Source organism: Cibotium barometz, chromosome 25 (assembly GCF_041138505.1).
Source record: "Cibotium barometz isolate CiBa-2024 chromosome 25, ASM4113850v1, whole genome shotgun sequence".
Lineage (NCBI taxonomy): Eukaryota > Viridiplantae > Streptophyta > Polypodiopsida > Cyatheales > Cibotiaceae > Cibotium > Cibotium barometz.
The window spans coordinates 41,853,367-41,878,790 of NC_141070.1; the positions used below are offsets into that span (position 1 = coordinate 41,853,367).

At 44.6% G+C, this 25,424-nt stretch overlaps 1 protein-coding gene across 1 annotated transcript in view; it reads left to right on the forward strand.

The window, feature by feature from the left end:
- The window catches only part of LOC147624581 (phosphoesterase), a 69,767-nt gene that overhangs the window by 15,112 nt on the left and 29,231 nt on the right, over nt 1-25,424 (forward strand). The window contains exons 3-8 of the mRNA XM_086819600.1: nt 16,665-16,749; nt 16,879-16,974; nt 17,115-17,186; nt 17,749-17,802; nt 17,927-18,003; nt 18,529-18,610. Of these exons, the coding sequence (XP_086675726.1) occupies nt 16,665-16,749; nt 16,879-16,974; nt 17,115-17,186; nt 17,749-17,802; nt 17,927-18,003; nt 18,529-18,610 (466 nt within the window). The remainder of the gene's footprint in view (nt 1-16,664; nt 16,750-16,878; nt 16,975-17,114; nt 17,187-17,748; nt 17,803-17,926; nt 18,004-18,528; nt 18,611-25,424) is intronic.

Below are 25,424 nucleotides of genomic sequence, written 5' to 3' on the forward strand. Positions count from 1 at the left end.
ACGTGACACAGTCTCTGAGCCTTAGATTTTAGTCAAGTGTCAGTCCTCTTAACCCACTTGGAGAATTCATCATTTAGATGCATGTAGATGTCAGTCTTAGCCATAGGATGCCTGATTTAAGCATGTAGGCTCATTGCATGTAGAAGGGGCCAGCCCTAAGGCCAACCCCAAGGCAGCCCCCAGTTGGGCTAGCCTTGCAAGGGGTAGCCAACCCCTAGCCATACACCTAGGCTAGTCGGCAGTCCTTTAGTGGGCTCGGGCAACAGTCGGCTAGGCCAGATTGTGTCAGCCAAGCCAAACAGCCAGTTGGCCAACAGCTCGCCGACCAACTCAATTGTCTGACCAGCAGCCAACATAGATTAACAGCAGTCGACTAGGCATTTAATGCCACTATTGGGCATTGATGACGTTAGTGGGGATGTTGTAGTATCTAGTCCATACTATGCATAATGGAGTTGATAGTTATATAGTCTTGTGGGTTGACTACCATGAGTATATAACATGCACGTTCCTAAAAGGTGAATTTGGGCATGTTCCTGGATTCATCTAGGTATATATATTTAATGCCAGTTGTGGGAATTCTGCAGGCTGAAAAACTCCTCAGGCTGTCGACTGCATCCTTGAAGCCATATAAATACAGGCACTTCAGTCCCCATCAAATATTCAGGTAATTCAGCAAAGATGATCATCAGGCCAGCATCAAGTCGACTCCAGGCAAGTAAGGAAGCTCCTCTTTATATTCAGCTAGCATATGTACAGTCCTACAGCTATCTGGACTTGCATCAGTGGCCCGAAGAGTCTTTAGTAGAGCCTCGGATTTGGTGGATACTTGATGCGCCGAGGGATGCTTCATGTCCGGCGTCCATACTCTTTGATGAAGGAGCCTCGAAGGACATCATTAGAGACCATGTGGTTGAGCGGTTGAAGTTGCCTAAGACGCTGGACACCAGTGGCATAGTCCTAGCAAACACCATGAGAGGCAAGCGGATAAAATCTAATTGGTTTCGGGTTGTGGAGACCTTGGAGGATGCCTCTTTGGCTATTGGGGAGTTTTCTGAACGTCGCACATTCAAGGTGGCACCCACCCTCTAAGCTTGATTAAGAACAAGATGTTGATTTAAACATGATTAAGACAGACAGAGGACAGAGAAGAAGAGAGAGATAGCTGGTGTCACGTTTTCTTGTAATTCATATGGTACAAAAAGATGACTTTAATGCTTGTACATGGTTGAGCCCTTGGTCAACCTGCAGGATTGACCTCTGGCCCCTTTACATGACTTCTACTAATGCTAGACTTTCTACGATGATGAATGAACTGATAACTGCTAAATGAGGACTTATGCTTATATATATGTGCTAAGGTGTTGATCGACCACTCCTAGATGTTGTCGGCCTCTTTACTTGGACAATAAATGCATAAATACCTTATTTAACTACTGCGCTTCACATTCAATGCTGCCCATCCTGTTGGCCACTACCTAGTCTTGCTGAAGAACTAAGCGACTGTTCTACTGTTGTCCCCATGCCTGCTATCTCTTAACCTTAACACAGCGGCGGGACACCTACTGGAACTAATCATGCCTGTTGCTAAACCTTTGGAGCTGGTCTGAGAGCTTAATGATATATTGTTTCTGAGTACATACCCTCACGGAATGCTTCCTCTAGCTTTGCTTGTTGCAAACCACTCCATGTCCTACCCTGTTGCATTCTTTTGCTGGATTTGTGCACCTCCTTAAGACTTATGTTTAGTGGCTAAGCCTGAATGCTCTGATGCCAATGTTGCATCGCTGAGGCCTTGTTGTACTGATCCTCCACAGCCCTCTATGCCTGATTAAGAAGAACATGTTGATTTAAACATGATTAACACAAAGGAGAGAAGAAGAGAGAGATAGTTGGTGTCAGGTTTTCATATGGTACAAAAAGGTGACTTTAATGCATGTACATGGTTGAGCGCTTGGTCAGCCTCGGATGGTTGACCTCTGTCCCCTTTACATGACTTCTACTCATGCTAGGCTTTCTACAATGATGAATGAACTGATAACCTGCTGATGAGGACTTTATGCTTATATATATGTGTTGAGGTGCTAGTTGGCCAATCCCAAATGATGTCCGCTTGTTTACTTATTGAGCATGCAAAACTTACTGAATCTATCCACAATTGTCATACACTGTGTGTTTCTAAATCCAGCTGAGACGTGAAGAGGGCCTACGAAGTCCATACTGATGTCGTGAAAGGGTCCCTCTGTTGGGGTAAAGGCGTTATGCCCACCCTTATAGTGTGTACAAGCCCATAAGTTATAGTACATAATACACTTAGTACTTTTAATGTACTAAGTGCACTATGTGTACTAGTGCAATATACATGTGTGATAGGGGAGTCACACACTCACTTGGTGAGTTGACTTATCCCCACAACTCTCTCTCTCTCTCTCTCCCTTGCTTCTCTGTGTGTCTCCCACATGACCTAACCCTAATTCAGTGTTCTTCCCATCAACTGGTATCAGAGCCCTTAGTGATCCCTCCCTCTTCCCTCTTCTCCTTCATAGCTGAACGAGCTGCTTGCTTTGCTGCTGTCATACTACAGCTGTGGTAGAGAGCGCTGAGCAGCTTGCATCAGGGTCACAGCATCCAGGCGGACAAGAAGTCAGTCGCAGCCAATCAAGCGAAGAGAGCTGTCAACTTTAGGCGTGTAGAAGGCGCACGGCGAAGCAAAGCGAAAGCCAGCCCAAGTCGCGTGTAGAGGCTAAGGAGCCAAGCGAACGTGACGTGGAGTTCTAGCGCAAGGCGAGCGAAGAGGCGGAAACAAAGGCGACGGTGTAAAACCACCGGGCGATGAATCATTCGCAGCCAAGCGTGCGAATGGGTCTATGAGTCAAGCGCACAGGCGGGCATGACGACTCGAGCAACCCCTTGTGATTGGGGAAGGCCAAGCTCGCTTTCTTGAAGAAGCTCACAGTAGCCTGGTCCTCCTCATCTTCTGCACTTCACAAGCTCCACGGCGTCCCTTGTGTAGTGTGCTTCCCCAATTCATGGCGTAGTCCCTCAAATATTCAGGCCAGGGAGGCGCTCGACAGCTGTATTCGTGCAAGAGAAGAAATAGAAGGCAGCAGCATATTCATCACGCCCCCCCCTCCTGCAAATCAGAGAAATTCAGAATTTCATAGGTACTTGCCTTTAATTTTTTGCGAATTTCTTATCAATTAAATCAATTGAGCAGGTACAGGTGCCCAATTGCTCAATTTTTGAGCAAAATTGGAAAAATTGGGTGGCATTGGTCACAATCAGGATCAATTTGCAGGAAATTGATCACAATCAGGATCAATTTGCAGGAAATTGGATGTCGAAATTTGGGGCTTTTGATGTAATTGTGCAATTAAGCACTCATACATGCTGTATGATGTGAAAAATCGCACATTTGGGCAAAATTGCAGCAAATTGCAGTGCAAATCAAGGGGCTTTTGTGCCGATTTGGTTGATTTGCATGCAGGCAATCGCATTTGATGCTGTGGATAATGTGTTGATGCCTTACAAGCACTCAATGTGCCTGTAAATCAAGGGGCTTTCATGTATTGGATGTATATGTGGCCAGGGGGAAGCATCGTGAACACTCTGGATGCCTTCATGTGCGTCAATGTACCATGTATGATCAGAAATTGATCTCAAATCAAGGGGCTTTTCAAGTTTTTATGCTTGTTGAGCTTGGCAAAGCAGCAGGCAAGACATTTATGCCTTGAATCCTCAAAAATCAGCTTGCAGTCAAGGGGCTTTTGCCCAATTTCTGTTCGGGACTGTTGTATGCAGTGTACAGGACTGTAAAAGTCTGATTTTCACTCATTTGGACAGCCAGGAGAGCATTTATTGCTACTGTACCTGCTGGTACAGATTTGGCACAGCTTTGTGCATGTTTTGGCATGGCTGTACACTGTTTTGAGTGACCAAAAGGTTCAATTTCAGCTGCTGTACTTGCCGGGACAGGTTTGGTACATCATTGGTGAGCACTTGGTATTGCTGCACAGTACTTTGGAAGGGCAAAAGAGCACATTTAAGGTGCTGTCCAAAATCTGCAGCAACCAGATTTTGGTGTTTTCATCACATAAAGTGGGAGAAAAGTTGCATTCTTGCTTCCGTAGTGGGAGATAAACTTTGGGAGAAAAACTGTGAGCACTTTGTGTGCTTTTGGTGCAGTGTTTGCACATTTTGCAGGGAGTCAGGCATTGACAGGTTGCCTTTTGCTATGGCAACCACAGGTGAGAGCTCTTCATTGCTTCACATCAAGAAGCTTGAAGGCTCGCAGAATTATGATATTTGGCAAACCCAGTGCTACAATGTGTTGCTCCAGAAAAAGCAGCACAAGCCTATCAAAGAAAGGGGTGTGATGCCCGCTTCTCTTACTGCTGAAGAGTGGGAAGATATGGATGAGCTGGCAAGATCTACTATCATGTTGTCTGTGTCAGACTCATTACTTTTCAGCATTCGTGAAGAGAAGACAGCTTGGGGAATGTGGCAGAGATTGCAGGACTTGTATGCCCAACAAAGTGCCTCAAGCAAAGTGTATTGGTTGAAGAAACTCATAGGTCTTCAGATGAAGGAAGGGGCTTCTATGACAGTCCATCTAAATGAGTTTAATGGTATTGTCAGCCAGGTCATTAATCAAAAGTTGGCAATGGACGATGTCACCAGCCTGGACATTTCCCAGTCTGAAAGGGGTCTGGTGGACTCCAGGATGTTTAAATATTTGGAAAGTACAAGCTTTGGGAATGGGGGATTATCCTAGAATACAAAGGACCACACTCCTAAAATTTAGGAGAGTTGCTATTTTTGGCCCGACTCCGATGGAAATTCTGTTCGCGTCATTACATCTGGAATTGAGCAGATACCAAGAGTTCGCAAAGAGCCTATGACAGAATGTCTACCAGTTGGGATATTTTTAGAGATAAAGTTTATGGAAGGACCCATCTCTTAGATTGGGACATGTGGCAAGGAGGTGGATCAAAGTGAGACAAGTGGCCTGACACTTGTTAGAAAATGGATCAAAGTGAGACAAGTGCGCTCACACTTGTCACTTCAGCTATTGTGTGGCTCTCCACTTGTCATTGTAGCCTTCTCTTGCCATTTTAGCTCATGGGAGGCCCAAATCTATAAATTGGAGCCCCCTCTCTTCATTAATGGAGGCTCTCTTGCTGCACACTAGCCTCTACCACCGTTGAAGGTTTCTCTAATGATGGCTACTCTCTTTCTCTCTCTCTTGAAGGCTGCCCATGAAGAATACCGGCTGTTGGGGACTGTTTTGGAGGCTTCCATCGCGAAGAAATACTGAAGGCAAGGGTATTTAATCATTTATTATGATTTCTAGCCATTGTACTTGTTGCACCAGCATTTGTACTTGCTGTACTTGCTGTACCAGCCATCGTACCTGTTGTACTAGCCACCGTACCACCGTACCAAGCACTGTACTTGCTGTACTAGTCATTGTACCTGTTGTACCAGCATTTGTACTTGCTGTACCTGCTGTACCAGCTCTATTGCATAAGACCCGTGGTTTTTGGGGAAGAATCAGTACCCACACGGAGGTATATGGATTATATTGTTGGCTCAGCATTTCTACAGCCTATGTTCCGGCTTGGTTGCCTTGTGTTTGGCATTTGTATAGGGATAATCCGGCATCTCCCGTGGGGAGAGTAAGGCCCTCAAAGCTTGTACATGATATTATTCTCCTTGGGTAATAAAATACTCCAAGAAGGGGGGGGTCGGCCCATTCCGGCCTCTATGCCGTGTCACACGTGCAAGCTCCATTTTCAGCATTTGTGGATGTTTTGTCCAGCTTTATGTTTTATGCAAAGTGATGATGAATATGTGTTAAGGCTGTGGTCATGTTTAAGTATTTTAACATGCATTGATGGTATCAACAAGTGTGTCAAAGACCCTAGTCCCCTGGGCACCCGCCGCGAGTTACATTGGTATCAGAGCATAGGCTTTCTTGGAAGCGGAGGCTTCCTTCTATCAATAAGGAAGAGAAAAGATCTCAAGTGGGGACCACACTTACCATCATTGCTGTTAAGCATGGCCAGCCGCTTCATAGCTTATGAAGCAAGAGCATGAGCAGTAGACAGCTTGTTGATCTAAGGATTTATGAATTCACCAAATTTATCTTGGAAGTATGGAGTTGGCTTTATGTGCACACGTTTAGCACTCTTTCCATATGGATATTGTGGATTATATTATCAAGCTTACAGGCAAGCTATATGGAGATATATCTCGGGATATCTTAAGGATATAGTGAGGAGATATTTCTTTTGGCTTCATGACCAACCTGGCAAAGAAAAGCTAAGTATACTTTGAGTTTGCAAAGTTAGTGCTTTTGCTATGAAGTGTTTTTGATGTTCACTAACCCTTGTATAGCTATGCAAGGAGAAAGGTGTTGTTGTGTGCCTTGAGATGGTTTCAGGGAAACATTGTTTATGGCTCCCTTTAATGGGATGAATTCTTTACATGGCTCCCTTTAATGGGATGAATTCTTTTCATGGCTCTCTTTATTGGGATGGATTATATCTATGGAGATTTCTTTCTTGGACGAGATTTATACAGATATTGGGCTTCACAAGCAATTTTTATGGACGAATCTGTCCGAGTTTATAAAGAAGAAATCTTTGGATATCTCATGGATATGATGCTTTTATGGATAAAGTCCACCTCTACTCCAAGGTGTGTGGTTAGCACGGAGTATGTGGTAAGAGTTATGGTATACAAGGATTATGGAATACAAGTGTATGGATTCCTGGACTTCTTTTCTAGGAATTTGGATCCATCCTCAGGTTTATGGATTATGTTTATGGCTCCCTTTTACTGGGATGGATTATTCTTTTTGGCTCCCTTTATTTGGGATGCATTGGACTTATGAAACTCATGATTCACATACCTTGTGTAGTGTTCTCTTGTCCTACGTGCTCTCTTGAAGATTGTTTCTACCATGTGAGGGTGGAACAATAGAGAGCAGATGGAAGGGAACATGGGCACTTCAAAGGGTAGTAACAAGCACAACATACCCTGTGTAGTGTTCTCTTGTCCTACGTGCTCTCTTGAAGATTGTTTCTACCATGTGTGGGTGGAACAATAGAGAGCAGATGGAAGGGAACATGGGCACTTGAGAGGGTAGTGTGAGTTGGTGGCCGAAATGCCTATAAACTATGTGTAGCAGAAATGCGTATGGAACACCAGGTTATCTATGCCTGCGAGTGATTGTTTTCAGGACTCCTTGTTTAGCCGCCCTGTGTAGTATTTCTCTTGACCTAAGTGCTTTTCAAGATGTTGCTACCTTGCTTGGTAGAACATAGAGCCAATGGTAGAGAATATGGGCACTGAAGTCGGGCCGGGCGTCAAGGCAGATCCTTGGTGATCTACATGGATTATGATATCTGGACTTATGGGACTGTTTTGTCTCGCCCATTTACTTGGGACATGGATTATGATATCTAGATTTATGGGGCTGATTTGTCTCGCCCATTTATCTTGGGACATGATTATGATATCTGGACTTATGGGACTGTTTTTGTCTCACCCATTTACCTTGGGACATGATTTTGATATTGGTATTATGGAGACTTATTTAGTCTCACCCATTTCTTTGGGACATGGATTCTTCAGTTATATTGGATTTTTGAGACTGTCTCGTCTCGCCCAATCGATGGGACATGATTATATCTTGAATATATGGCTTGAAGCTTAAAGTTGCGGACAACTTTTAAGAAGTTGGGAAGGATGTCACCAGCCTGGACATTTCCCAGTCTGAAAGGGGTCTGGTGGACTCCAGGATGTTTAAATATTTGGAAAGTACAAGCTTTGGGAATGGGGGATTATCCTAGAATACAAAGGACCACACTCCTAAAATTTAGGAGAGTTGCTATTTTTGGCCCGACTCCGATGGAAATTCTGTTCGCGTCATTACATCTGGAATTGAGCAGATACCAAGAGTTCGCAAAGAGCCTATGACAGAATGTCTACCAGTTGGGATATTTTTAGAGATAAAGTTTATGGAAGGACCCATCTCTTAGATTGGGACATGTGGCAAGGAGGTGGATCAAAGTGAGACAAGTGGCCTGACACTTGTTAGAAAATGGATCAAAGTGAGACAAGTGCGCTCACACTTGTCACTTCAGCTATTGTGTGGCTCTCCACTTGTCATTGTAGCCTTCTCTTGCCATTTTAGCTCATGGGAGGCCCAAATCTATAAATTGGAGCCCCCTCTCTTCATTAATGGAGGCTCTCTTGCTGCACACTAGCCTCTACCACCGTTGAAGGTTTCTCTAATGATGGCTACTCTCTTTCTCTCTCTCTTGAAGGCTGCCCATGAAGAATACCGGCTGTTGGGGACTGTTTTGGAGGCTTCCATCGCGAAGAAATACTGAAGGCAAGGGTATTTAATCATTTATTATGATTTCTAGCCATTGTACTTGTTGCACCAGCATTTGTACTTGCTGTACTTGCTGTACCAGCCATCGTACCTGTTGTACTAGCCACCGTACCACCGTACCAAGCACTGTACTTGCTGTACTAGTCATTGTACCTGTTGTACCAACATTTGTACTTGCTGTACTTGCTGTACCAGCTCTATTGCATAAGACCCGTGGTTTTTGGGGAAGAATCAGTACCCACACGGAGGTATATGGATTATATTGTTGGCTCAGCATTTCTACAGCCTATGTTCCGGCTTGGTTGCCTTGTGTTTGGCATTTGTATAGGGATAATCCGGCATCTCCCGTGGGGAGAGTAAGGCCCTCAAAGCTTGTACATGATATTATTCTCCTTGGGTAATAAAATACTCCAAGAAGGGGGGGGTCGGCCCATTCCGGCCTCTATGCCGTGTCACACGTGCAAGCTCCATTTTCAGCATTTGTGGATGTTTTGTCCAGCTTTATGTTTTATGCAAAGTGATGATGAATATGTGTTAAGGCTGTGGTCATGTTTAAGTATTTTAACATGCATTGATGGTATCAACAAGTGTGTCAAAGGCCCTAGTCCCCCGGGCACTGCCGCCGCGAGTTACAGACGATGAGTTCAAAGCCACCTTTTTGTTATGCACTTTGCCAGAGAGTTGGGACACATTTAGGACAGCCACTAGCAATTCGCATGCTATGCTGTCATATGCAGATGTTGAGGGTGCTCTTCTTCAAGAAGAGATGAACAGGAAAAACAACTCTGTTGGAAAGTCCAATGCAATGAATGCACGTGGGAGATCCCAGCAAAGGGGGAAAAGCCAAGAAAGGGGAAGGAGCAAGTCTCGCTCCAAAAAGGATTTGGAATGCCATTATTGTGGCAAGAAGGGACACATCAAAAAACAATGCTACAAATGGAAAAATGATCAAAAAGAAAAGGGAAAAGGCAAAGACAAAGACAAAGAGAAGGATGAAGCCAAAGATGTAAAGCCAAAGGGCAAAAGTGGAGTCAAGATCGAAGAAATCAATGTGTCACATGCAGGTGGCAGTGAGGATGAGGTCCTCTTTACGTCTTCACTTGATGCCCACTCACTTCTTACAGGTGGTCATGGTATGCACTCATGGATCATTGATTCCGGTGCCTCCTTTCGTGTCACAGGTTGCAGAGACTTGTTTGTCAGGTACACTGCTGGCAATGAAGGAGTGGTTTATTTGGGTGATAACCATGCATGCAAAATTCTTGGCAGAGGTGATGTGAGGCTTGTGTTTTCAGATGGCTCACAGCTTATGCTCCATGATGTTAGGCATGTGCCTGAGATCAAGAAGAACCTGCTTTCTACTGGACAGCTTGATGATGCTGATTATGTTACCACATTTGGTAGTGGAAAGTGGAAAATTAGTAAGGGCTCACTGGTTGTTGCCAGAGGCTCTAAGGTGGACACTCTTTATTTTATGCATGCAGGTGTTTGTCACCATGCTAATGTAAATGCAACCGAGCTGCCGGAAATTTCTATGTGGCATAGCCGGTTGGGACACATGAGTGTCAAGGGAATGGAGCAATTGTCTCGTTTGGGTTACTTGCCTTCTCTAAAGTTTTCAAGTTTTCAGTTTTGTGAGCATTGTATATATGGTAGGCAACTACAGTGCCCCCACAAGAAAGCTCTTGGACAGAAAGATGCTCAGTTAGAGCTTGTGCATACAGATGTATGTGAGATGCCTCAGCTTTCTTTGGGAGGGGCAAAATACTTTGTGTCTTTTATAGATGATGCCACACGCAAGGTGTGGGTCTATCCTCTTCGTTTGAAGAGTGATACATTCTCAGTGTTTCAGAAGTTTATTGCTCTTGTTGAGAATCAAACTGGCAAAACACTGAAGGCTTTGCGTTCCGACAATGGTGGAGAGTATATGTCCAAACAGTTTCAGGACTTTTGTGATGCTAAAGGCATCAAGAGGGAGCTCTCTACTCCTTATGATCCTCCACAAAACGGGACAGCAGAGAGGATGAACAGGACCATTCAGGAGAAGGTCCGTTCTATGTTGTCACATGCTGCATTACCTCATGGTTTTTGGGCTGAAGCTGTTATGACAGCCGTTCACCTTATAAACAGGTCACCTAACACGAGGCTTGGTGGGAAAGTGCCAGAAGAGGTATGGACTGGGAAGCCTCCGTCATACAAGCACTTAAGAGTGTTTGGTTGCGTTGCGTACGTGCACATACGCAGGGAAATGCGCACCAAACTTGATCCTAAGTCTCACAAATGCATATTCCTAGGATATGGTGACAGAGGTGAAATGGGGTATAGACTTTGGGATCCCATGAATAGAAAGATCATACGCAGCAATGATGTCATTTTTGATGAAACATGCATGTATAAGGAGCCTGCAAGGCAACAGGAGCCTGGCAGAGTCATCTTTGATGATGATGGACATCATGGACAACAACAAAGGGCTGTAAATCAGCCATTACAGCAGGAAAACCAGCCCTTAAATGGTGCTGAAAATGGTCCAAATGGACAGCCAGAGATGGCAGAAGATATCCCTATGGATATACCACAGTTGGAGGAGATACCGGGCATGATATTTCAGCCTTATGGCATGGAACAGGAGCCACCAATGGGTGATATGCAGGCTGGACAGCAACCTGCAAATGATGGTCATTGGGTACGGAGGTCCACAAGACCCTCCAGAGCCCCTGACAGGTTTGTTCCAGGGGTTGACTACTTGATGCTTACTGACTGTGGGGAGCCCTCATGTTATAAGGAGGCTTTACAGAGGGCAGACAAGGCTCTATGGGAGCGTGCCATGAAGTCAGAGATGGATTCTCTGCATAAAAATGGAACTTGGAAGTTGGTGCCTTTGCCTTCAGGCAAGAAGGTTTTGCCATGCAAGTGGGTATACAGGCTCAAAGTTGCACCAGATGCAAAGCCAAGATACAAAGCCAGGTTAGTGGCTAAGGGTTTTAAGCAAGAATATGGTGTGGACTTTGAGGAGATCTTCTCTCCAGTGGTCAAAATGACCACACTTAGAGCTGTGTTGGCTTTGGTTGCACATGATGATCTGGACTTGATTCAGATGGATGTGAAGACTGCTTTTCTTCACGGTGATCTCCATGAGGAGATATATATGCAGCAGCCAGAGGGTTATGCAGTAAGTGGAAAGGAGAAGCTTGTATGCAAGCTGAAAAAGAGTCTTTATGGGCTCAAACAGGCACCAAGAGAATGGTATCATAAATTTGATACATTCATGAAATCACAGAAATTCAGGAGAAGTGACATAGATCACTGTTTGTACACCAAGAAAGCTTTGGATGGCAGTCTATTGATTCTCATTTTGTATGTTGATGATATGTTGATTGCCGGGAAATCTCGTAAAGAGATGGATGCTTTGAAGCAGAGGCTGCATCAAACCTTTGATAGGAAGGATTTGGGTGATGCAAATCACATCTTGGGTATGCGGATACTTCGGGACAGAAATCAGCATGTGTTGTATTTGTCTCAGAAGGAATACATTGGCAAAGTCTTGCAGAGGTTCAATATGGACAGGGGGAAGAAGACTAGTACTCCTTTGCCTCCATATGTGAAACTCAGTGCTATGGACAGCCCACAGTCAGATAGAGACAGGGCTGATATGGCCAAGATTCCGTATGCTTCAGCTTGTGGCAGTCTCATGTATGCCATGGTTGCTACTAGGCCGGACATTGCATTTGCAGTGGGAGTGGTTTCTAGATACGTGGCCAACCCTGGCAAGAAGCATTGGGAAGCAGTGAAAGGTGTCATGAGATACCTGAAGGGCACACAGGATTTGTGCATTTGCTTTGGCAAACAGGATGCATTAGTGCATGGTTACACGGATTCGGATTATGCCGGTCATCCAGATAACCGGAAGTCTACTACCGGTTATGTATTTACATTCACAGGAGGTGCTGTGTCATGGATATCCAGGATGCAGAAGTGCACAGCCTTATCTACTACAGAGGCCGAGTATATTGCAGCCACAGAGGCTTGCAAGGAGGCATTATGGCTATCTCGGTTAGTGGTTGATTTGGGTTATACAGGGGATATTCCATTGTTACATTGTGACAGTCAGAGTGCCATCCAGTTGGCAAAGAACCCTGTCTTTCATGCAAAGACGAAGCATGTGGATGTGAAGTATCACTTCATCAGAGAGGTGATAGAGAACAAGCAAATTCAGCTTGTTAAGATTCACACGGATGACAACCCGGCTGATCTGTTGACAAAGAGTTTGCCTCCGGAGCGGTTTGCTCATTGCAGACACTTGATGGGCATTGGATGAGGCCATTTTCAGCCTTGATATGGCCTTGTATATTATCATGTACATGCTGATTTTTTCTTTTCCTTTACTTAAGGGCACTTTGCCTTTAAGTGGGAGGTTGTTGGGGTAAAGGCGTTATGCCCACCCTTAAAGTGTGTACAAGCCCATAAGTTATAGTACATAGTACACTTAGTACTTTTAATGTACTAAGTGCACTATGTGTACTAGTGCAATATACATGTGTGATAGGGGAGTCACACACTCACTTGGTGAGTTGACTTATCCCCACAACTCTCTCTCTCTCTCTCTCCCTTGCTTCTCTGTGTGTCTCCCACATGACCTAACCCTAATTCAGTGTTCTTCCCATCACCCTCACTCAAGAATAGGTAAAGGCTGAAGTAACCTTGCCTATTTGGTATGAGGAACTTTCACTTTTTGACATATATGGTATAATTGGACGTGTTGGTAGACATTCCATCGCATCTTAGGCCAATAGAATGACCTCTCTAACTTCCCCAAGGTACTGTTGATAACCCTATGACCCCCAACAAGAGAATCATGGACGTCGTGGAGAAGGACTGGACGCTTTTCTTTTAGTACACAAAGATGGTTCTTGAAAAACAACCACCATCTTGTATACTATAGTGGCCTGGTTCTGAATGGAAGGCCAACTGATATTGAGTCCCAAATTCTTCCGAATCCGGACAATGTGACTTCATACTGTCCAAGTCTTTGCCTTGAATTTCTAGCACAGTGAACCCCTACAATGTCTGAATAGTGCCCTTTCGACTAAGAGCATCGGGAACGGGATTATTTTTGCCCGCAACGTATTCAATCATTCCCCCAAATTGTTGGAACAATTGACTCCACTTTGACTGCCTATCACTCCATTGGGCACTAGGCATGGTTTGCAACCATTTAAGCGCTTGGTGATCTGTCTTAACTATGAAGTCCCTCTGTCATGACCCTGTGAAAGTGGAATAGCACAAGTGTGAGCATGGTGGTTGGTGAGCAAAATAAATTTTTCAAGGGGTGTTCGGACAAAAGTACTATGTGTGGACAACCCCAAGTGTGAAAGGGGAGCAAGGTATTAACTTTATAAAGTTTATAAACCTTGGGTGGCCCTTAGAAAGTTTAATAAACTTTAAAGGGACCACTAGGATAATTATGGAGTGGGCTACTCTACTTTTAGAGTACACGCCTCCCTCTCCATCTTCTCTCTCTTGCTTTTTGAAGAAGGCGGGTAGTCGACTGGCTGCGTGGAGAACAAGCTGGAACTGGTCGCCTGTAGGAAGCCGTACACACGTGTGCTGTAGGTACAGAACTGTACGGTCAGGTACATGCGGGTACTGAACTGCTATGGAAAAGGCGTACACGTGTGCTGCAGGTACTGGCTGGTTGCGCTACGTGGAGGGAGACTGGTACAGTCGGCGCATCACACAGGCGTGTACAGACAGATCTGTCCAGCTGTGCAGGCGGCACATCATTCAGACGGCCGCAGGTATAGTTCTGTATGGACAGGTACAGGCAGGTACAGTCCAGTCCAGTCCAGCAGTACAGGCGGCGCATCACTCTGGCGGCTGCAGGGCGACTAGTACGGACAGGTACACACGTGTGCTGCAAGTACAAATCTGTACGGACAGGTGCACACGTGTGCTGTAGAATTGCTGACATGGGCGACTGCGGGTACAGGCTGGTACGGTCAGTCCCTCTGGTGCAGAACTGTGCATAACAGTTGGCAGAGCAGTTGGTATACTCTGAACATTTCTTTCTCTCTTTCTTTCCACTGGCTTATGTCTACTATAGAGTTGTTTCTTCTGGCCCTTTGTGAGAGGAGGCGTATGGCAGTTTGAAGGGCCGGAACAGAGTTGGACAGTGGATTTGTACTTTGGCTGAGTTTGAAGCCATGAACATGGAACAGCTAGATGCGTGCTCAAGGTTGCCCTGTTGTATTGTCTTGGTTGATTAGAGGAGACCACAGTGTGTTGCTTTCGTGGGACACAGATCTGTATGTGAATCCTCTATGCTAAGAGTTATGCAGATGACACCATTCTAATATTTGACTCGCAGGAGGGATTGTAGCGCCACATGGACGCCTTAGATGATTTTTGTACACAGTGAACCTTGGGAAAACCAAGGTTATAATCTTTCACACTTCCAGACAGGTTATGAAAGATACAATGGTCACATATAGAAGCAGCCAAGTGGAGGTGACAGAATCATATGTATACTTGGGTCATGGGAGCCGTTTCTCCATGAGACAGGCATCACAAGACAGGCTCACCCGAGGTTATGCTGCCCTTGCATTGATGGAGCGACAGTGTAATCATGCTCTCTTCCAAGAGCCTCGCACCAAAGAATGGCTATTTGACACCTTAGTCACCCCAGCTATGATGTATGCAGCAATGCTATGGGCCCCTAACCTCTCCACATATGATTGGCATCTGATGGAGAGACCAGAGATCCTCATGATCTGTAGGATGATTTGCAGCAAACCATCAGGATGATTTGCAGCAAACCATTAGTACCACATGAGATTGTCAGAGCAGAGCTTGCAGTGCCCCCCATGATGGTAGAGGCTCTATTTCAGAACATAGCCTACATCAGACGCATCAGAGGCATGGGTCCAGAGAGACTACCGTGCTTGGCCATGGAGTCCTCACAGAGTATTGTCATAGAGGGCCATCACCCATCATGGTATGCTGGAGTAGATGAGTGGTTCTCAGCACATGGGCTCGACATGGATAGATTACCGCCCTTCCAGTATGATGATAACTCCCCATACTTTACACTCTCCCGAGAGGAGAGGAATAGAGTTTTGAGATAGGATTTGATCTAGATGCACACCAGGGAGACTTGGTCGGGTCCCCTTCCCACCAAGATGCAGTACTACAGAGATCATTTCCTTGGATTCACAGAGGATGGATTTGTTAGACGCCCAGGTATATGGATGTACACATGTCTCACGCTATGAGGGTGACTATTGGTAAGATCAGAATTTCCTCACTCTGTGGAGATTGAGGCAGGGAGAGCAGCACAGGCCCCTAAAGAGGACAGAGTATGCAGATTATGCCACAGAGAGGTAGAGACAGAGGAGCATTACATATGGAGATGCCTTGTATATTATGTTCAAAGAGGGTTTTGGCCCACTTAGGCGGGTGATGGAGTATCCTGATCAGAGATGCTTAGGCCTTTTCCTCCTTGAGCTACATCGACATAGAGAGAGGCTGGAGCAGAGCCAGAGATCCCAGCCAAAGATCACCAGCTTCTTCAACCCTATCAGCGAGCCACACCCCCCTCCCCGTGTATCATCTACCTCCCGACGAGGGCTCACACTACAGAAAGCCTTGGAGATCAGAGCTGCCAGGAGACCGCGACTACCCGGACGCAGACCACTACTCCATCAAGCCTAGTTTGGACTCTGCCCAAATCCAGGCACGATACCACAGAGCTATGGAGGAGAGAGTCCAGAGGCTACACCAGGGCACAACAGATGTGAGAGTCCTCGCCCCATGCCCCATGACCCATGCCCCATGTATGATGTACTGCACCCCACCATCTCCACTGGTTGGAATTAGTATTATACCACCTATCATGATTGTACATCTATAGCATGCTAGACAGTGACTGCATAGTGAGCTGCATATGACTAGGATTAGCTTTTCATTTCAGTTTTTCTTTCCATGATACTCAGGACATGGACTTGTTTTTATACAGATTTGTCTCATAGGCCAATCTGGCCTTCCATAGATGTTAATATATCTTCTCTTTATTTTTCTTTTCTCTATGTACGGATCACGTGGTTTGGGAAGATGTGGTATGAAATTGTCAGATAGGGGTGTGTACAAGGTTCAATGCCTGAAAATATCAGAACATGTTGCGCTTTTGATAAAATATGGTGGGTTTCTATTGTATGTTTGAGAGCTAAGTTTCAATGACACATGCTATTGTTGGTCTTTTCAGGCATCACCCTAGCTGTTTCTTGAAGAGCCACTTTGATGGGAATATAGTCAGTATAGATGAGATCAATGGTTTTAAGTTTCTCAAGGTAACCTTATTTTAGTCCTAATAATGCTCAAAGATAAACTTTGTTTTTTTGGACTGCTTGGTGGATTTGTTAGAGAGAAGTGTCAATTTAAGCATTATAGATGCTTGAATTTGAAACTTGTTTGATCAGGCAGTTGATCAAGAAGATTTGAAGAAAATGGCAGCTGAGTCACAGAACGCCTCCACGGAAAATGCTTCAAAAAGATTGAAAACAGAGGCAGATGGGGTGGGTATTAAATGCTTATTGTCTTCATAATCTGTTTTAATAGTTTGTAACCTTGCTTGTGATTGCCAAAAAGGAAGTGTGAAAAAATAAACAAAAAAAAAAAGCCCAAGGGATGGCCTGATTAAATTTTCTACTCATAGGCAGGGAATTCTGATGAAGCATGGAAGAAATTGATGGACTTCAGCCATTCACAGCTCACGAGAAAATACAAGGTATTGCAGTTCAAATAAAGATTGTAAATCTGAGAAATAGGAGAAAACATGAAGGGAAATAGACAAGAAATTCGTGATAGATCATAATTTTAGCGGTTGTGGGGGATGCTAAGGGTTTTTGGGAAAAATCAATAAGACACTTTACTCATCACCCCAGCCCTATTGGGTGGGAAGGGGCTTGGATGGGAAAGATCTCCCATTCATGTACTATAGGCAACAATGACCACCCCCTTTCCTTATTCAGAGGCGGGGAGCTAATCTGTAAAGCTTCTAAGTTGGATTGTTGCATATGAACTGCATTAGACGGTGTGTGATTGTGGCCTGGATGGGAAAGATCTCCCATTCATGTACGATAGGCAACAATGACCACCCCCTTTCCTTATTCAGAGGCGGGGAGCTAATCTGTAAAGCTTCTAAGTTGGATTGTTGCATATGAACTGCATTAGACGGTGTGTGATTGTGGTCTGGTGCAGCTGAGTCACAAGTAAGAAAATCTCTTTATTTGCAAGATGTCCATTTTTTGCAAAACATTCTAAACATTTTTGCCTTTATGTTTTTTTAGGATGCAGAATTGCCAGATGGATGGAAAGCATTTTCAACAGTCATAGTTGGCGAGGTGTCACATTAACACTATAATGTGATTCACAGAGAATATTTTGTAACATGATTTGCATAAAACATTTTCAATAGACTCAAAGAGTATATAATGTATGTACAATTACTGCCTTTTGGTGTTGCAGCCAGATGACTTACTTGCAAGGGACAAGATTGCGGCTTTTGATTTTGATGGATGCCTTGTGAAGACTTCTGTCCAAAGGTTTACTAAAATAACTTCTCTCTTTTGATTACTTTGCTTAAAACTACCAAGGTAGTGAGGAAATTTTTCAGCTATTATGTACGATTGTACACATGTACACACATACATACACGCACGTATACATGTACACACATGCATATGCATACATGTGTATACGTACATATGTGTGTGTAGGTTGTGTACACACACATACGTACACACTCACATACGGACGTACGCATGTACACTCACACATACACACACATACGTTTGTACACATACACACATACGTACGTATATATGTACACACATACGTACGTATATATGTACACATATATATGTATGTACACACGTACACACATACACACGTACACACATACATACACATTAATACACACACACATACACAACATATGTACATATATATGTATGTATGTATGTATATACACACATATGCACACATACATATACATATATATGTATGTATTCATGTATATTTATTGGTGGCTTTAATTGTTCTGAAATCAAAGCCTTTGCTGATTTCAGGCATGGTGCAGATGCATGGTCTCTTCTTTATCCTTCCATTCCAAAGAGACTGCAGGACTATCATAATGACGGCTATAAGCTGGTCAGAAGACAAATTATATGTTTTTCAAGAGTTCTTTGTAAGAAGCTTTTTTGTTTGATCGTATTCACAGAAGCAAGATGCTTGTTTAGCTTCGCAAATCTAACTTGCTCAAGTCTAGGGGATAGGGGGCCACAGAACAAGCAGATTTGTTCAGAGTCCTTGTTGTGTCTTTTGGTAGTTTTGTGGATGCCAGACAAAGTATTGTTGAGCCCACGATGACACCTTAAACCCAAGCCCACGATGACACCTTAAACCCAAGCCCAAGTTTACTTCTTGGGGTCTCAAAGAGGGATGTTTCTCACAGTCAAGTTTTGGGAGTAACAGTATGGAGAAGTAGCCTGACTTGCTAAAATCAAATGGTCAATGGTTTGTAGCAAACATTGAGATGAAGCTAGCGGATAAAAGTCAAAGAAGTTATGGCTGTTCATGGCATAGGTTTCCTAAAAAAAGGCCCTCTGCAAACAGTCAAAAATAAATAAATAAATAAATATTTTTGTGGACGCCTCTATCAGGCAGTCGTACGCCTCGAACGCCTCGAACTGTTAGAGGCCCGCCTCGTAACAACTATGGGAGTTATACACCACAATCATTGAAGATTTTTGAGTTTAGAAAACCAGTTGTTGAGAAGTTTTTTTCATAATATAATTTGGGCTTGAAGGTTTTTGAGTTAAGAAATTCAGTTGTTGATAAGTTTTTTTCATAATATAATTTGGGCTAGAAATCACATTATTCTAGCAAAATGATGAGTGTCGATTTAGAAGTTGAATGATCTTTTATGGGCGGCAACAGTTTCTATTATGCTTCTGAGATGCTTCCTGGCAAGAATTTGATGATGAAGACCAGATATAATCTCTTTATTTAGATGTGGGGACAATTGGTCCAAAGACTTTTTATCAAGTCATTGTTTGCAAGGGTTGAGGGTAATTCGCTGTCACCAATTGGCCGACCATTTGGTCCATCTCCAGATTTTTGTCTTGTTCACTTGGCCGGTGTCTCATGTGAAGGGGCCAGTATTTTTGCATAACATGGACGGGAGCCAGACTGGTGCCACCCGTGTGTTAGCAGGATGGTGTCGTATGGATGGGAGCCAGAATGGTGCCACCCGTGTATGACCTGGACTGTGTTCTATCCATGGGATTGTCACGCCATGGAAGAGTGAGTATTTGTGCCGTGTCTTGTCTGTGGGATTGTCACTCCATAGGGAGGCTCGTGCCTGGATTTGTGCCTTACCTATGGGACTGTCACTCCATAGGAAGACCAGGATTTATGTTTTCTGTCGTGCCATCATTGTGCCCAACAGAAATGTTTAGTACTTGTTCCATGAACGGGAGATATATCCATGATACTGTTTGCACATGCAGTCATGTTTTGCATGTTTGTCTTGTACTCTTTGCGGGGCTCAAGTCTATGATGCCATGGCTTGCCAAGCAATACATCACATCCATTAAGTGGTGCAACTAAGAAATGCTCATGATCAAGGTAACCCTGGATATGTATGCGCAACTTCCCTATTAGTGGAGTAACCTGCACCTCCTGGCCAAAGAGCAGTGATGTCTGTGCGCAGCCGCTTGCAAGGTGGAAAAGGTGGTGTCTGGGCGCAGCCGCCTGTTGGCCAAAGAGCAGTGATGTGACGGTGGCCTACATAGTCGAATACCCATAGCTGGATGAAACGGTCGCCTATATGTAAGCGTTGGAGAGGGCACACGTCCAACAGCTGGCCGGCCCACCTAGCTTGCATGGAGGCGGCCAGTTCCAAAGGTTCCAAGGTGGGGGGTGGGTAGGTGGCCATGCACCCACCCCCACACACATGAGGGGTTCCCTTTCCCACCATGACTCAAACGTGGGTGCCCAAAATGGGTGCCCACCCTTCTAAAAGTACCGTGAAATATTGGGAAGGGTGCCCACTCATTAATGAGTGTGAAACTGCAACCTTATAAAAAACAAAGGTTAAAAGGAATGCTAAGAAATAAACAAATGCAATACACTTACCACTTGTTCACAAGCAATAAAACTCGTCAGAAGACAGAGCAAACTTCACGACTCACCGACAGGCGTCCCCGCTCAATAAGTGGCACGTCAAACAGGCAAACACAAAAAATACAAGTCATGCGAAAACAGTTCAAAACATGCAAAACATGAATGCATGTGCAAACAGTATCATGGACATATCTCCCGTTCATGGAACAAGTACTAAACATTTCTGTTGGGCACAATGATGGCACGACAGAAAACATAAATCCCGATCTTCCTATGGAGTGACAGTCCCATAGGTAAGACACAGATCCACGCACGAGCCTCCCTATGGAGTGACAATCCCATAGGCAAGACAGAGCAAAAATACTAGCTCTTCCATGGCGTGACAATCCCATGGATAGAACATAGTCCAGGTCATACACGGGTGGCACCATTCTGGCTCTCGTCCATACGACACCATCCTGCTAACACACGGGTGGCACCAGTCTGGCTCCCGTCCATGTTATGCAAAAATACTGGCCCCTTCACATGAGACACCGGCCTGGTCTCAAGTGAACGAGACACAAATCTGGAGATGGACCAAATGGTCGGCCAATTGGTGACATTTGCAATGGTATTTGAGGTAAATGGCGGTTTGCTGGGGCTGGGATGGCCTGCATACAGGGGACCAAAGGATGTACATTGAACCTTAGCAAGAGGCTGAGATTGTGTGACATGTAAGAGGTTTTGACCGTAGTAATCACAACCTTAGTCTACACTTAACTGCACTTAATGATGTTTAAGAGACAAACAGATATAGACAAATATGTGTCGATGCAGTGCAGCTATATTAGATGAATGAATGCGGTTACAATGAGATCCAAATGGATCTGTACTGCTGAATATGCTGACTATGTGCTGGAAATGCGGGATGAACTGCTGTCCACTCTTTCCCTTGTCTCCTGGAGGGAAACGCTGAAGGGAAGCTTAGGGAACAGATGCTGTATGCTGAATGGATGATGAAACGCAGACCTGTAGGGCTGAATCTGGATTGTATGCTACTGCGTTTTGCCGAAGATGATGGCTGAATTGATGCGTTAACTGTGGATGATGCTGATGATGATATGCTGAAACGCAGGATGATCCAGAGGAGGCTGCGTTTGCTGATTATGGTGCTGAGGCTGATATGCTGAAACGCCAGATGCTCCAGATGAGGATGCGCTTCACTCTGATGAGCCTATGATGACTGAATGGATGATGTGCTGAATGGAGAGGCGCCTGTATTTATATGGGTGAGAGAGGGCTGGTCGGCCAGCACTAATGCAGTCGGCCAGTACTGTAAGGCTCATAAATACCATAAAAGGTAGTCGGCTGCTCCAATAATGCCTGATAAAAATGCATAAAATACCTGAATAATGCCTGATAAATGCTGGTAAAATATCTGATGAATATGATGATGCTAATGAAGCCATAATGATGCCATGTCACTGTACACCTGACTGGTGTGCACGTGACATTCCCCGCTGCTAAACTGTTGCTGGGTGATAAACCTGGCAACCTTCGACTCTTCTGCGATCCTTCTCCTCCGAACCACTGCCCCCTTCTGTCTTCTGCTGGGACTGAGGCCGTCTGCAGGAGTGAAATCCTTGAGCCAAGACTCTATGTACTGCCGGAACTGATTGGCAACTACCTGAGTCACCCCTGACCTGTTCCTGGAAACCTTTCACCTACCATCTCCGTCGTACCTGAAGCTCTGAACCTCCTGAGGCGATGTTGGAGCAAACTTCCGTCTTCTGTGGAAGAGAAACCCCCTGCTGCCAGTTGAAGCCAAAACTTATGTGCTCCTTTGATGATGGATGTCATTCTTCCCTGAGAGTTCATGGGTAACATGTATGCAGGACTGACTGCTAGGATGACTGCTAAGATGACTGCTATGCAAACCATGTGCAACCCTATATGCTGTGCAAGAATGCAGATGGATGGGTTACTGATGCAGACCTAAGGGAAAATCCCTAAGCTTGCAAAATTTTAAGAACTGGGTTTAACTGTGCGGAAGCGACTAACATGATGTCTGACTGAATGACTGATGGAATGAACATGCTCTAAGGCTGGTTACCCTGTAACGCTCTGATACCAATGTGACATGTGAGGTCTTATGACCGTAGTAATCACAACCTTAGTCTACACTTAACTGCACTTAATGATGTTTAAGAGACAAACAGATATAGACAAATATGTGTCGATGCAGTGCAGCTATATTAGATGAATGAATGCGGTTACAATGAGATCCAAATGGATCTGTACTGCTGAATATGCTGACTATGTGCTGGAAATGCGGGATGAACTGCTGTCCACTCTTTCCCTTGTCTCCTGGAGGGAAACGCTGAAGGGAAGCTTAGGGAACAGATGCTGTATGCTGAATGGATGATGAAACGCAGACCTGTAGGGCTGAATCTGGACTGTATGCTGCTGCGTTTTGCTGAAGATGATGGCTGAACTGATGCGTTAACTGTGGATGATGCTGATGATGATATGCTGAAACGCAGGATGATCCAGAGGAGGCTGCGTTTGCTGATTATGGTGCTGAGGCTGATATGCTGAAACGCCAGATGCTCCAGATGAGGATGCGCTTCACTCTGATGAGCCTATGATGACTGAATGGATGATGTGCTGAATGGAGAGGCGCCTGTATTTATATGGGTGAGAGAGGGCTGGTCGGCCAGCACTAATGTAGTCGGCCAGTACTGTAAGGCTCATAAATACCATAAAAGGTAGTCGGCTGCTCCAATAATGCCTGATAAAAATGCATAAAATACCTGAATAATGCCTGATAAATGCTGATAAAATATCTGATGAATATGATGATGCTAATGAAGCCATAATGATGCCATGTCACTGTACACCTGACTGGTGTGCACGTGACAGATTGTGAAACAATCAACGTGCAAATTATGCCATGGTTGGTTGCATGCATGGCTGGCGTGAGATGCTTTGAGCTTGCCAGCGGGTGCTTGCTTTGTCGGCTTCCAGATTAATTCCAAAAGACTAAAGGATCGATAGGCCATGCTTTCACAGTTTGTATGTGTACTGAAAATCAAAATCAAATGAGCTTTTACCATTTGTTCCACATGAGATTTCTGTTCTCATTGAGCTCATCTTAGGACACTTGCGTTATCTTTTACTAAATGTCCCGGCCTAGCGAAACTCCCCACCTGACAATGTCTTCGGCTTGGATGGGAATAGGCAAAGGCTAAAGCAAACCAGAAGAGTTTTGTCTGCTAAACTTGACTTTTTGGAAAGTGATAATGCACGTACATATGCCTCTATTTCTTTGTGCATTCCGGGCCAAAAGAAGTAACGCTCAACCATGCGCATTGTAGGCAATATACATATGGAGGAGCATGGTACTCATCAATGACCTTTTGCCTCATGTTTGACACAACACGTAGTTAGTTATCCTTCATGAGATACCTGTCTTTGATCACATAAGAGGCATGTGCATGTCCAGCCACTAAATCAGTCTATATATGTCCAAAATTAGCATCCGTATGGTACAATTCACGCATGGTAGACAAGTCCCCATGTGAGGCAATTGATATTGTAGCCACATATGGCTTTCTAGACAATGCATTTGCGACCACATTCTTCTTTCTTGGAGTGTGCATAATCTGAAAATGAAACATAGACAAGAAGTTTGCCATTCTCATATGCTTCTCTGAAAGCTTTGTTTGCGTCAAGAAGTATCTTAGGCTTTGATGATTTGTCTTGATCATAAAATCAGCCCCAAGAGGGTAGTGTTTCCAAATGCCCAAAGAAAGCTCTGCATGGAGTCACTAGTGCGTTTTTGAGCTCCCCCCCTCTTGTGTGTTTTTTCTCCAGCTGCCTATGCCTCCTTCGCCTTAGCCACTCGCGCTCCCCCATCTGCCTCGCTTGCCTGCGTTTTCCCTTTCTAGCCCCCGCATTACATCCCCCCCTTCCCCCTTTTGCCCTTCTCCCCTCTGCACTATTGCGCCTGTCCCTCCCCTCTGCGTTTGCTTTCCCTTGCCCCCGCCCTCCCCGCCTCCCCCCCCCATGTCTCGCCTCCGTAGCCTCTCTTGCGATTTTTTCTCCCCCTCCGTCTTCTTCAGGCAGCTCTCTCGATTCTTGGGGCTTTCTCCACTCAGCAAGTCTCTGCATATTTTGGTCTTCATCCTCGGGAGGACTCCATGGCAGCCGCTCCGTCAACCCCGACTGAGGCCGCTGTTACTTGTTTATCCTTCAGCCCTCTTGTGGTGGTGAAAAGTCTGACAAAGGGGATGCTAACAAGCCCCAAAAAGAAGGGCAAATGTCACTACTGCCATAAGCCTGGACACTACATTAGTGAATGTAGGAAGCGGATTGCAAAAGAGAAAAGGAAAGAAGCAGGCAATGCAGTAGTAGACTCTTCTGATGACAAAGCACAGCAATCAGCTAATGTAATTCAGGAAGAGTACACTTTTTTGGTCACATGAACTAGTGACACACCAAGTGCTTTAGACAATGATATGTCTTGCATTGCATCTGATAGACAGGATGTGTCATGGTATTTTGATAGTGGTGCTTCGAGCCACATCACTTCATGCAAAGATGTATTTCAGCACTTGGTTTATGCTTCAAATGGCCGCACTGTATCATGTGCAGATCATACCACGTATCTAGTAAAGGGAATTGGCAATGTCATACTTATTGCAGCCAATGGTGCCAATATATGTATGAAAAATGTATTGTATGTTCCAGGCATAAAGAAAAATCTGCTCTCCGTCTCAGCCATAAACGACCAAGGTTTAAAGGTTGAATTTGAAGATGGGAAGTGTTTGGTAAAAGACCCATAAAAGGGTTATGA